The sequence below is a fragment of the Panthera tigris genome, chromosome B4 (genome assembly GCF_018350195.1).
Source record: "Panthera tigris isolate Pti1 chromosome B4, P.tigris_Pti1_mat1.1, whole genome shotgun sequence".
NCBI classification, from domain to species: Eukaryota; Metazoa; Chordata; class Mammalia; order Carnivora; family Felidae; genus Panthera; species Panthera tigris.
Window position 1 is genome coordinate 40164477 of NC_056666.1, and position 14430 is coordinate 40178906.

The 14430-nt window shown below is 48.2% G+C and overlaps 1 protein-coding gene across 1 annotated transcript in view; it reads right to left on the reverse strand.

Moving 5' to 3' along the window:
- Positions 1-3343: 3343 nt before the first annotated feature.
- The window catches only part of ANO2 (anoctamin 2), a 318443-nt gene continuing 307356 nt past the window's right edge, over positions 3344-14430 (reverse strand). The window contains exons 21-23 of the mRNA XM_042993671.1: positions 13966-14147; positions 6137-6242; positions 3344-4224 (exon numbers count right to left, since the gene is read on the reverse strand). Coding sequence (XP_042849605.1) covers positions 3955-4224; positions 6137-6242; positions 13966-14147 — 558 coding nt within the window. The 3' untranslated portion in view covers positions 3344-3954. The remainder of the gene's footprint in view (positions 4225-6136; positions 6243-13965; positions 14148-14430) is intronic.

Below are 14430 nucleotides of genomic sequence, written 5' to 3' on the forward strand. Positions count from 1 at the left end.
TCAGATGATTTAAACTATTTTATTTACATTTTACATTTTTTTTTTTGCATTTTCTAAATCTTCAATGAGTATATGTCACTTTTATACTAAACAAAATAGATGCTATTCCAGATCAATGTAAGTGACCACACATGAGACCACAAATGAAGTCAAAGTAAACTCAGACATTAACTGTTATTATTTCTAGAGAAAAGGTGTAGGAAAAGGAGTGATATTTTTTTCATTTCTTCAGTGTTACAGATGTTTGCTCATAATTAATTTTCTTTTGTATTTTACAGTGAAATGTCAAAGTTTATAATTTCCTTAAAGAGCAGAGGGTGGGGGGTGCTGTTTGGCTCAGTCGGTTAAGCATCCAACTTCATCTCATGTCATAATCTCACATGAGTTCAAGCCCCGAGTCAGGCTCTGTGCTGACAGCTCAGAGCCTGGAGCCTGCTTCTGATTCTGTGTCTCCCTCTCTCTCTCTGCCCCTCCCCCACTTGTGCTCTGTCTCACTGTCAGAAATGAATAAATGTTTAAAAAAATAAAAAAAGCAGAGGGTAGGTTTCATTGTTTGTTTTAAATTAGGACTGGGGATGACTGGGTGGCTCAGCTGGTTAAGGGTCTGACTCTTGATTTTGGCTCAGGTCATGATCTCATGGTTCATGGGATTGAGTTCCAAGTTGGGCTCTGTGTTGAGTGTGGAGCTTACTTGGGATTCTCTCTCTCCCTCTCTCTGTTGCTTCCCTGCTTGCGCACTCTCTCTCACTCTACCTCTTTCTCTCTCTCTCTCTCTCTCTCAAAATAAGTAAGTAAACATTAAAAATAAATAAATTAGGATGCACCTACCATCTCTCTACCCAGACTAACAAATCCTTTGGAAAGTTCTTAGCCTACATCCCAGTTGCTGCCCTGTTGGGCAGGCACTTCTGGTGGTCACGCTGGTAAGGCAGGTGCTGAGATGATCTTAGCCTGGGGATGGGGGCAAATCACAAAATTCCTAATTCATTTGTAGTGAGAGAGAGGGAGAAAGTGGAGTCCTTTCAGGGTGGAAATGTATATCTGGGCAGATGGAATCTCCCTTCCTCTCCATCTAGATCTCCCTGGGAGGTGCTGTCTGGCCTAATCACTAGAGTGTGGGCTTTGGCCACCACAGGCTTCCACACCCAATCTGCAATCCCTTAACAGGAAGGGGTGGGGCAGGAAACAAAACAAAAACGCCCATTATGCAATGGAAATTAAAATGGAGCCTCTACCCCTGCTACCAATCCCCTCTACCTTGCTTGACTTTTTTTCTCCATAGCACTTATTACCCCCTAAGACACTATACAGTTTATTTTCATTGTTTATTGTGTCATCCTGACTCACCTACAAGAAGGCAGGAATCATTGTGTTGAGTGATGTATCCCAAGTGCCCAATATGGAGCCTAGTACATGGTAGTTGTTCGGTACATACTTTTGAATAACATTCAAGACAACTGAGGGGCGCCTGGGTGACTCAGTCAATCGAGTGACCGACTTCAGCTCAGGTCATGATCTCAAGGTCCACGAGTCTGAGCCCCGCGTCGGGCTCGTGGTTACAGTTTGGAGCCTGGAGCCTGCTTAGGATTCTGTCTCCCCCTCTCTCTCTGCCCCTCCTCCACTCTCTCTTTCTCAAAAATAAATAAACATTAAAAAATTGACAACAAACTTATGGGATAAAGGGATTGATAAGCTACATTAAGCAGAAGAAGAAAGCAAGATAGCATATACTGCATATTTGCAACCAAAAATACAGATGCGCTTGAGAGGGAATGACAGTCTGGAAGGAAACACAGCAATTGTTGATGTTGATTACAAATTTGAGGACTGTGAGTGATTTCATTTTCTTCTTCTTTGTGTGTGTGTGTGTGTGTGTGTGTGTGTGTGTGTGTTTGAGAACAGGGGAGAGAGAGTGTGCATGGCAGAGAAGCAGGGGGAGAGAGAGAGAGAGAGAGAGAGACAGAGAGAGAGAGAGAGAGAGAGAGAGAGAGAGAGAATCCTAAGCAGGCTCTATGCCCAGTGTGGAGCCCAATTCGAGGCTTGATCCCACAATCCTGGGATCATCACCTGAGCCAAAATCAAGAGTTGGATGCTTAACCTACTGAGCCACCCAGGTGCCCCTTGTTTTTTAGATCATCTGACTCTTGGTGTGCAAGTTCCACCTCTCTGATCACACAAAAGTGTGTACTTGAAAAAAGGAAAAGAGGTGGGGTCCTGAGCCAGCCACAGTCCATGCAATGTGGGTGTCTTGGTGCTGGAGGTGGCCCCTGACCATCAGAATGGACCATCACTGCTTGCAGGAAATACCAACCCCACCCACACCCATAGGAGTCCTGGGGACATCCTCCTCCTTTTTATGGGCCTGGAATCTCCCTGTCATTTGTGCCCCTGAAGTGAAATTTTTCTCTTATTGGCCACTTCCCTCCCCGCTGAGTTAGCTGAAGCCTGTTGTAAGATGATGCAGTGTTTTGGTAATACTGTAGTTTGAATCTAGGCTAACATGGTAAGTTTGAACATTAAAGCGTGAAGTGGTTAAAATTTATTGTAGGACTACTGGTATGTGAGCGGCGTGGGACAGGATTGTCTGCTGCTCCTTCTAAAGCTGTATCTATGCCCTGGAGTCCCCATGAAAGAAGGAGCTACTTTCCAGAGCAAGAGTTGGCAGGGCAGTGCAATCCTGCACGTGGCCAGGAGGACACAGAAGCCATGGGGAGCGGCAAGGATGACCAGCCCGGCACCCCAGGCCCTTGAATTACCAGGTGTGCTGAAACATGAGAACACTCATGTCTTCTCTGGAGTGTGGCCCTCCTCAAAGCTTCTATGCAGACACTGAGAATGACCTGGGAGGAACTGGGGCCGGGTCCCGAGGAAGAGGACGGTGCAACAGGTTTCTGGACAGTGTGTGGGGCTGAAGTGTGCAAAGGACGGTGATGAATGGTGTTTGGCCTTTGCTTCCAACTCTACTTGAAAATCTGGCCCCCCAGCTCTGGGAGGAAAGATGTAACCTCAGAACCATCTCGGGTCTGTCACTGATTTGTATATAAAATGGTAAGCCCCTTACCTCTCCAGCTTTCACATTTCCTGCCTCCTTTATCCCTTGTATTTCTCCAGAGCCCTTATTACTAGCTAAAATCCTGTCTCTCCCCAGAAAGTGAGCTCCATGAGTCAGATATTTTATCTCTTCTACTCTGCTTATCTCTCATCTCAGAGACCATCTGGGAAGCAGTTGGTCCTCAATAAATATTGGTATGAAGTGACAGAAAGAGAGAGAGCCACAGACAAGGAGACGCATCTTTATAAAGAATGTTTTGATTTATTTTATTACTTTAAATCTGAACCTGCATAAAGTGATGGTTAGTTCACAAGCTCAAAGCATCCCCATGACATGGAGACAAGCTCAGGTTGGGACCTCTGCCACTCACCATCAAGTCCTGTGGCCACAGCCATCAGCCCTGTGACTTAATTTGTACCCACTGAGGCTGTGACAGTCCCAGCTGCAAGCGACTCAGAGGGGTCTGCTTGGGGAGCTGGTGGGAAGGGGAGAGGGATCGCTCAGGAGGGGGGCTTGCTCCTCTCACAGACTGTGACCACGTGAGAGGGGACACCTGAGGAAACGCAAGGAAGGTGCATGGCGCCTGGGAGCTCTGGGGTAGAGATACCCAGTTCTTGCACCGGGTGACTCAAAATGGGGTGCTGATCCCCCAAAAGGATACAAAGAGGACCTAAAAGGAACTTAAGCTTGAAGTTTCTGAGAAGCAGCTCCAGTTCTCTTCCTGCTTGTGCTTGCTCGCTCGCTCGCTCTAACCCCTCTTTCTTTGCACAAATGCACCTTTGCAAAGACCCCCCTGAGGCCGGGCCCTGGCAGACGCCAGCCAGCCCTCCCATGCAGGTGCACAGGCATGCTCCGTGAGGTCCCCTGCCACTGTGGCAGCCCCCGTGGTGGGGTCGACTCGCTCACACGTTGGTGTGCTGTGAGGCAGAAGATGCAATGCTGCCTGGCTGGCTTCGGCCCGAGGGTGCCGAGCTGGCCGCCCGGCTCCTGCTCCGACGCCCCCCTCCCAGGCTCCTTGGGGCTGGCTCATCCGTCAGCTTGAGTTTCTCGTGCTCCTCCTTCAGGAAGAAGTCCACCAACAGGCCCTTTTCTTTCTTGATCTGGTCGCTGATGTCCGTGGGGATATCTGGGATCATCCAATCCACGAGGACACTCAGGAACATCACGAGGTTCTGCCAAAAAGAAAGGAGAAGGGTTGCGAGGAGAGGCCCAGCCCAGTGGGTCAGAGTGAGGGTCTCAGCAGCGGGGCTGGCAGTGTGATGCCATGGTGGCAGTGGTGGAGAGCACAGATCCAGGGGCAGGATACCTCCGTGTTCCTCTGGCTCTTCTGCTTACTGGCAGGTGGTCTTAACCAATGAGCAGAAGTGTCTGTCCCGCAGGGTGCCCATGGAGAAAGTGGAACAGTAACAGCACCTGCCTCCCAGAGTTGTTGCAAGGATTAAGTAAGTCAATACCTTGCACTCAGTGGAGCTTGAGAAGTGTCACCTATTGCTTTTTCCCCTCCAGTTCTTCCCGCCTGGCTTCTCAGCCTCCAGGTCCCCTGCTCCAGAGCCTTCTAGGAAATGGGCACAGAGCCTGCTGGCCTCTCCAGGGCTTCTGCTGGGCCAGCGGCTCCTCTCTTGCTTCCTGCTTGCCTTCTGTCCTCCATATCAGAGCCAGTCCTTTGGTTTCTGTGCTGAATTCTGGTTTCAGCAAACCTCACACTCATCCTGCTCTCTCTTCCTGCTAAGGTAAGTCACACTGGCCCAGCTAGGGTCCCTGCCCCTAGCTTCCCCTTCTCCTTTCTAAGCTTCTGTGCACACTTGGAATTGGCTTCCTTCTTCCACCTGTGGAGCCCCATCCCTTCCCTTGGAAACACAGGTAAGACAGGACTACCTTACCCTGCAGCATTTTCCACTGAAGCGGTAAATATATCACAACAGTGCCAGCATGGCCCGATCCCCACCCAGTTCCCAGGCCATGCTCTGCCCAGTATGCTGCTCCAGTGGTGGCCTTCTCTGCCTGCCAATCACGTGCTTGCTCTGAGATCTGGGCACAAGATCATAAGGGTATGGCTGTCTTCCAGGCTCCAAACCTAGTCCCACCTTGACCTTGAACCTCGCTTGCACCCAGGGGCCCAGAGGAGGGCCCCGGGACCAGCTGCTGTTTCCAGAGGCTCCTGGGTGCATTCGTGCTCTAAAGCTGCTTCAAGTCACACTCTTCTCTTAAGCCAACTTTCACATTGCCAACAAATGTTACAGGTGAGCTGTGGGAAAGCCAGGGGACACCTGCAGGGGGGCATCGGAGTGGTTTTTCTAACAGACCGCCCCATCTCCCCAGAGGAAGAATGGCTATCTTCTTTAGGTGAAAGACTAGCCGAGGGGCTTCTCCACTTCCTGGGCCAGGGGCAAAGCCAGATATCTTAGAGCCCTCCAGAGATCTGCCTTCAGGGAATACAAAAGCCTGAGGGAGTGGAAGAGAAAAGGATCTTGAAGGCCGGCAGGACCCCAAGTGGGAGCTGGGGCCACGCACTTGGCGGATCTCTGCCGTGCAACCGGAGCTGCGGCCATTGTCAGAGATAGCAATCACGGGGCTCGAGTTTGCTATTCACCGAGGCATGGCCGGATGGCTCTGGGGCCCTCTCCGCCAGATGTCTCAGGGGCTGAGGCACTCTAACAAAGGAGGGAGCCAGCCGAGAGCTAGAAGAATGATTCAGAACTTGAGCCCTTTCTTGGGCTGCAGAGACCAGGCGGGACTGTTTGTCTGCATCGGGGATGAGATTCTGGTTTCCACTGCTCTTCTCACTTCCTGTCTTGTCTTACGTCTGAACGGGACTCTATCTCCACCCTGCAACTTACTCCACATCTGTCTTGTAACCTTACTCTGTGCTCTATTCTCTTGCTGCAAATCCATCCATGAATGGAAGCCCTCTCAAGAGTGCTTCCTGCTTCCTCTGGGGAGGCACTCACTTCTGCCTGCCACATGCAGACATCCCTAGGTCACAGCGCCATTAAAACCTGCAGATGAGGAGCAGGTGAAGAGCCATGTGGTCTTTACCCCTGCAGCCTGGATTCTAACTGGCTACTCTTTATCTGAACAACTCACCTGGAAGATTATGACAAAAGCCAGACGGGCAGACAGAATGGACCAGTACTGTTTGGAAAACTCATATGGGTTCGGGGCCCACGGCGGCTCTCGGTAATCCTTAAACCTGCCCAGAGAGAAATGTGGTGTTAAGATTGGGATAAGGTAGAGGGTGCTTCTCCAGGGGGAAACCTCAAGGTTGAGAGCAGCAGGCAAGCCCTTGCCTCCCCAATTTGGGAAGTAGCAGGAAGCAGGGAGGAACAAATGTCTGTGGAACTTAAGCCATGTGGACAGATCATAACGTGGTCAGTAGAAGAGAATACTGACCAACCGTGGAATAAACCAACAAGTGTCCATGGAATAAAAGTACCAAAGTCCAAAACAACCAGTCTTGGCCTTGATATGTCTTTTTCCAACACTCTCTCCAACAGCCCCCACAGCTTCCTCTGGTGTCTGGATTCTTCTTCCAGAGGAGCCCAAGGCAGTGGATCCATGTTGGCTCCATGAGCTTGAGAAGGGAGGGGAGATGCCCAGAAACCTTGGACAGTTCTCTGCAGTCCAGGGGCTCAGGGAGAACACAAGCACCTGTGGACAATCCTAGGCTTCCTTTCTGGCTAGCTGTTTCAGGACCACAGCCATAGAGGGGCTGGCCTTGCTTGGTAGCTGCATTCTTGCACCCCAAGGAAGGCTGACTCAGACCAAGCTCAAGGCTGAGTGAATTTGTGGGGGGGTGGCAGTAATAGTTGCTATTGGTCAGTATCTTCTTCTACTGACCATATTTATGATCTGTCCATGTGGATTAAGAAACAAAATGTCAGGAGTACCTTAGTGGCTCAGTCAGTTAAGCATCCAACTCTTGATTTCAGCTCAGGTCATGATCTCATGGTCAGTTGTGAGGCAGAACCTGGCATTGGGTTCTGAGCTGGGCAGGGAGCCTGCTTGAGATTCTCTCCCCCCCCCCCATCCCCCCAACGCGTGTGCACGCACATGCTCTCTCTCTCTCTCTCTCAAAAAAAGGAAAAGAAAAGAAAAAGAAAGGAAAGGAAAGAAAAGAAACACAATGTCAGTGCGTGATGTAAACTCGTGCCTCTTTCTCAGACCCGTGGAACCATCTAGGGCTTTTCCTCACCGCTGCCTTTTCACCCCCATTCTGTGATGACTCATGTTAAAAATGGCTCATTTTTTCAGACTCACTTTTTTCTAAGCCTGGAAAAGTGACAAGAGCTGGTACCAGAAGAATTATAACGCTTCGTGGAACTGTTTTCTCCCTGGAATTCAATAGATCTTTAACGTTGAGTAAAAGCAAAACAAGCCCCGGGCTGGGGGAAGGAGTAGGGTGGCATGAGGCCACCAAGTGGGGTGCATGGCTGCCAAGGAAGGCAGGGGCAGGCAGGGTACTCTGCCCGAGGAGGGGCCACAAAGGAACATGCAGAATGTGCCAATCCCTGAGCAAGGAGCTTTACTGGAAGTTTTCCCCATTGGATCTCCACCACAACATCCTTGGGCAGGCACTGATATCCACATGACACAGGAGGAAACTGAGGCTCAGGGAAAGTCAATTACTTGCCAAGGTCTCTCTCATGGCCAGCAAGAAGCAGAGTCAAGGTGAGACCCCAAGTCTGGCTGAAGGCAGGCCTTTTCTCTATTGTCACAAAGCACCTCACCAACAGCTGCGGTTTGAGGCGGGGGATTCAGAAATGGGTGCTTTCTGTCCCTTCCCTGCCCTGAACAAGCCAGCTGCCCTAAAAGATCCAGGAAAAAGCACGGTGGCTTCCCACTGTCCAAGGAGAGATGCAAGAAGAAGAGAAGGAAAAAAAGAGGAAGAGGAAAAGAGATACACACACACACACACACACACACACACACACACACACACCCCAGAAAGAAAAAGGCACAGCGGCAGAGTCAGCAACAGAGACAGAGGCTGATACTAAGCAGTCAACTAGGGTTGGGCAGGAGGCCAGGAGCTGCCCCTTCCCCACCCCCACTTCCCACAGCTGATCACAGCTGTTGCAGGCTCACTTTGCCATCCGGATGAAAAGCAAAGCTAACTGCAGCCCAGCAAAACACCACAGGATTCAGCATATCCATCCATGGCTGAGGACAGAAGCACGGCCAACCCCAGATTATGCTTGTTGACGGGAGACAGGGAGAGCATGGCTTAAAGGACAGGGACACTTTGGAGTGGGAAAAACCCCGGCTCGCCCGCCCTCCTGCTGCTCCCCCCACCAAAGGATCTCACGGCAAAAGGGGATTTCTCTACTCTTCCCAAGACCTCAGGAGGTGGGACATATGCCCATTTTGTACCACAGGCACATCCCTCCCCAGGTCCAGCCCATCCCTCCTGCTACAATCAAAGTCTGTTTGTCTTGTTCTCTAGCTCCATCTAGGAAGGGACAGCTGCTCACTGGCCTTGGTGTAGGGGCCACTGCTCACCCCTCTTTTTCCCAGTCTGAAAAGAATCCCTAAATAATCTAATTCTGGTCCCACTTCTGCTCCTCACTCACCACAGCTTTTGGAAATGTCACTTTGCCCTCCTCGAGTGTCCAAGACGTTTTTAAAAGCTAACAAGTACATCCATTTAATCAAAGATCTGAGGAAAGACTAACACAGATATTTCCAGAAAGCTTTACTTGGAAATACCCCTACGCCAATGGGCTAGAGGGAGCCCTGTTGGGAATGACAGGACAAACTACCCACAGACAAGAACAAGACACAATTTAATGAGTTCTGCATCTGTTCACGTTTCCCTTTCCAAAGCTAACTTTAAAAAAAAAAACTGTGACCTACATTACTAAGAAATACATTACATTAATTTTACATTAATGCACACATAAGTACATGTCAAGGCAATAAAAACTACACAAAACATGCTTACCCTGGCTGTGTGCACTGATATTTTCTGATTCTATCCTATCCTATCTTATCCTATTCTAGTCTTTCAAATGCTGACCATGATCTGCTAAGATGATTTCATAACCTGCTAATGAACAATGACTCATAGTTTGAAAAATATGATTTCAGTAAGCCTCTGCCACCAGGTAAATGATTGGTTGTTTACATTCCAATAGAAGTTCAGATTTCATAATTGTTTAAAGTGGCATCCTAAGAAGTCAAGCTTATCAAATGTTTTCCCTGAGCAAGAAGAAGACGCTAATTAAACAAGGAGATAATTAAGACTAGAAATGGCCACAAAAAATGGACTTAACTGCGTCCACAGCAGTGACGGTTGTCTGCTAGGTCTGTTTGGCTTCTAAGCCCAGGGCACGGCACTGGCAAAGGCATGGGCTTTGGAGTCACCAGGTGAGGGCTTGATGTCTTCTCTACCACTTTAGTTCTATGTCCTCTAAAAAGTTACCTGATGTGCTGATGGCCATGATGCTGGTCTATGGAGTAGCCTCAATGCTCCAGCTCCCAGGTGGCACGTAATGAGGAGGAAAGGTCAATGAGGAGCACCCGACAGCACCTGGCCTATCAGGTACATGCCCAATACACACTAGCTATTCTTTCTCCCTCCACTGAAGGCACATTATGGAATACGCCTCTTTCTTTAAGAGGACAGAGCACATGTGCCCCTCTTCCCGGCTCCCCCTGGCATTCCAGGGGGATTTCTGAGCACTCGGGCGCAGATGCTCCAAGTTTCCCATCGTGCTGATATGAATGAGAAAGTCAGCCACTGCCACATCTGCAAGGGGCTTCTCTCAGGATCTCTGTCCAGGGAAATGGCACAAAATAGGTAAGCCTCAGGCCTGTGGGAAGTAGAACTTCTGCTCTGTTCCCATCAGCTCAAAGGCCTTCCCAAACCAGATACTTCACCCCGGTTGAGGGAGTACGTCTCCCAAAGTCCCTGTGAGTGGCCAAGCACTGGGTGACCTCCATAGCGGGTCATCTCCTGCACCTGCTGGCTGGGACTTAAGCTCGGAAGTATGATTTTAGGAGCCATTCCTTTCTCACCCTCACCCCTCCAAGGCTCTCCTTATTCTGAGCCTTAACATTGTTTTTGAGAGTTCCCTGGAGTCTCATAATAATGAGAGGCTTGTAATTACAAACAACTAGAGTGTCTAATGAGCTAGTGTGCCCTGGGAGTGGCTCTGTCACTTACTAACTGTAAGACCCCATGAAACGTATTTCCTACCTCTGAACCTCAGCATTCTGATCTGTTAAGTGGGGCTAGTGAAATGTGCTGAGTACAGAGAAGTGCTCCAGCTCTCTCCCACCAGCCACAAATAAATGAACACATGTGCGCGTACATTAAATGTTAAAGGAAAGCACAGTGAAAATTAAGTAAGACAATGCATGTGAATGTGATTTCTGGAGGCTTCCACAGAGAATAAACAGGATGGTTTCGACAATGACTGGGGTGGGGGCTAAGGAGAGAGTCTTTTCCTTTTGTGTATATACCTATGTATACAGAATTACTTCTATGATAGCAAAAAAGTTCATAATTTCAAAAGAATATAATTAACGGTGATATTCTGTTCCGTGCATTTTTATACTAAGCTTTCAGGACCTAAATTATAGTGTTAACTGAGACAGACTCACACACAGTAAGTGAAACTGGTACAAAAATCATTATATCTTAGCTTTAAGTTACTTTAAGATTATATCGAGATTGTTCTAACGCTATGAAAAATCACATTGAGTTGTATTTATACACTACCTAAAGAAAGAAGGTTCCCATGAATTCAAAATGTATTTCACTATTATAAAACAAAGCCATGAAACACCCTAAAGGTTCTATGAGTTCACTTGATGATGATGCATGGAGAAATGTCTGAGAAAGACTCACACAAAGGTGTGACTGAGATTACTGTTGGAAAAGTGCCCAGGACTGGGCAGAGGTTAGGGTGGAGGTAGGACAGAGTTAGAGATGTTGCTTGTAATGTTTAGAGTTTTTATAGACTCTATAGAACAGATTAATATATTACATGTATCATGAAATACTAATTTTTTAGGAACAGAAAAGAATCTTTGGAGATTATTAATTCCAAGTTCCCATTTTTATAGATGGGGAAACTGAGATGTGGAGAAGGAAGAGAGACTCCTGGCTCAGATGTCCCCCCACCATCCTCACTTGCAGGAGTGACCAGTGACCATGACACCTGCCACAATTCATCATAATACAAAATCACCGTGGGCAGGAAGAGGACATACCGAAGTAACAGAGGAGTTAGACATCAACACTCAGGAATGGCTTTTTCCAAAAATGAGGTTTTAGTTACACTATGAATCAATTAGTAAATACATCTCTCAACTCCAACCACGGTATGTTAATTGTTTTAATAGTCCCGATGGAAATTAATGTCATATTAATGCTAAACACAATTACATACAATATTTTCATACCATCTGAGCTACTTCAAACTGCCTTCCGAAACTGGCCTTTGACAAGGGAAAACACTATAGGCAATTAGGAACTAATGAGAACCACGTTAATCCAGTGGTTGATAAAGATCAGGAAAGGCAACACCCGGAAAAGCTGAGTCTCCCTCTGGTTTCAGCGAGGAACAGATGAGAGGCAGCCATGTACTGAAGAGAACTTGCCTCTTCAAAGACTTTTCACATGACTTTGGGATATGAAAGAACTCGGGCCCTGCAAAGAAACCTAGCAGGGGCCACCAAGGATGCTGTTTCTGGATGTTCAGCACCTCTAAGCAGACCCATTGGGTTGGCCATGCCCAAGTAGGCTCCCCAAGCTCCCGGACCCAGATCCCCAGCCAGGCTCTCTCCCATACTGACCCTCTGCTCCCTTCCAGTGGAGCCAGAAGCCTGAGCCACCACCCACCGTACAGGACATGGTAGCCCTTCAACCCTGTCGATAGCCACTAATCATGCCTGCTTCCTGACGTCGCCGGACTGTTTCTGGAGCAGCCCCCTGCTGGAGCAGCTAGAGGCCTGAAGAAAATGTTGCTCCAAAAATGCTGGGAATGCATCTCAAATGGGCAGCTGGAGACTTGTCCTAACTTTTACTGCTATTTTTAAGATACCTCTATCCCTGGCGAGGCTGGGCTGGAGCCCGAGACCTCAGTTTTATTTGACCACATTTATCTCCAGAGGTCACTGAAAGCTAAGAATAAGAAGGGTCATAGAGTTCCCAACACTATTTGCCAGAAAACCAGGGCAAACTTTTCATTTCCCACCACGGAAGCAGTTTTAAACATTGGCTTTGGGGCTAGCTCTAGGGTTGTCTCTGTTTCTCACAATCTCTCTCTCCTTCTCTCCTTGTCTCTCATCCTCTCTCCCTCCCTCTCTTCCTCCCCATCCTGCCCCCCCAACTCTCCTTCATTTCTATTTTGTACAGCCACTGACGACTCCTGGCTTACAAAGACATCAGCAGGTTAAGCCACCACTCCCAAACTCCTGGGCCAGACAAGTTCACATAGCATGCAGTGAGTAGAGCATTCCGAGGCAGAGATTTCCATCAACAATTATTACCCATCTAGGAAAGGTAGCCCTAAAGTACACCTATGTGATATGCTGTATCTAGATAATATGCTGACGCCACTCTCTGGACACCTGCTTACACTGTAGAGTAGAGCATCTCTTTATTGCACATGTAACCCACTGCTCTTCACACTGCAGCCAGAGAGAACACTAATGAGAAGTAGGATCTCATCCCTGCTCCCTGTGGCTCCCCACTGCCCTAAGATGAAGTCCACACACCTCCATATGCCCACCACATTCTTCACGGTCTGGCTTCTGTTTTTTCTTCCCACCTCACCTCTCAGAGCCTATCCTCTACTCGAGCTCCCACCACCGAGCACTGAGTAGCCCATCTACCGGGATACATCATTCTCCCTACCATTATTTTAATTGATGTGATTGGAATAAAATTCATCATATTTACCATAAAATTGGATTCTCTTAGCATCTTCCCCATCCCTGTCAATGGACCCACCATGCCCGGTCCTCTGACTTCAGCCCAATCTTGGGAGGTATCTTTGCCTTGGGCTCCCTCTTCTGTCCCTTGTCACCAATGCTGTCAGGTATTCTAGTAAACAGCTCATCTTCTCACTTCCCCTTCCGCCACTCTGGTCTATGTTCACCAAGGTTCATGGCTGGTGACGGCAGCAACTCAGCCACCCTCCTGGAGTTATCCCAATTCTAGTCCATCCTTCTCTCTGAGACTAGATTAATTCTCCTACACATACACTTTATCTATCATTCCTGGCTCTAAAAAGGTAACTTCCTATTACATCATGTTACAATGCCTGCAGTATTTCAAGACTTCCCATTACCTACTTCATCTACCTATTCAAATTCAACAATGCTTTGGCTTATACTATCCTAGGAGTTTTGATATATTGTATTTCCTATATTATTCCTTACTGTGATCTTCTAAGCACTCTCCTTGCTAATTACATCACCTAGCCCCTAAGTGTTCATCTAACACCCCAAATTCATCCCCACCCCATGACTTAGCCCATGCCGACTCCCCACCTAGCATACTCTTTCTGTCTTAAGACTCCTCAGGCCCTACAGGAAGCCTACCCTTCCCATTCTAGCCCCCACCGATCTTTCTCTCTTCTGAACACCCACAGTGCTCATGTTCCACACTAGATATAATCCCTGAATAGCCTGCTATGTCTTATCCACTCTGTTTATTTCTTCCAACCAGCCCATAAACCTCTTCATGGTAAGGACAAGGCTATATACTTCTTTGCTCCATAGTGTCTAGCAAAAGGCACTCAAACATTTATTGATGCACTGAAATTGATTTATAGTTATTCGGAAGGTTCAGGGCAGGGGAAAGATGGAGAGGAGAGTGATATCAATCTAGATCTTCCAGATAATTACTTGGATATACCACATCCGGTCATCTGCTGCCCTCCTCCTCCCGAGTTCTTTACCTGCAGAACTGAACTTCCTGGTCAAACTGTGAGTTTTCTGGTTGTGTTCCCTCCTTCAGCTGGCTGACGTTGAAAAAGGAGAGGGTGTGGTTGACAAAGCCGTGCAGGGTCCCGTTGTGACTATAGGCATACTGGTACACGAGACGGGGGATGAAGTCAGAGGTGATGGCAATGACAAAAGCCTGCAGGACAGAGCACACGCACTTGAGGAGTGGTCAGGACGGATGCTATCAGGTGGAACAGGGTCCTTCTGGCTGACAGACTGCTGCCCCTTGGGTTCCCCATCCAGAGGCACTGCTCTGGCTGATACAGAAGTCCTTATCTCTGAGCTCCCGCGGCTTTTCCATCTTTGCTATGTGTAAGGGAATCCACAGACAGTGGCTGTCAGGAGGGTGAATTACAATCCCTGATGCAAAGGATGCTAAGCCAGTGTGGATCATTTGGTTCTGGAGAGAATGAGCCACC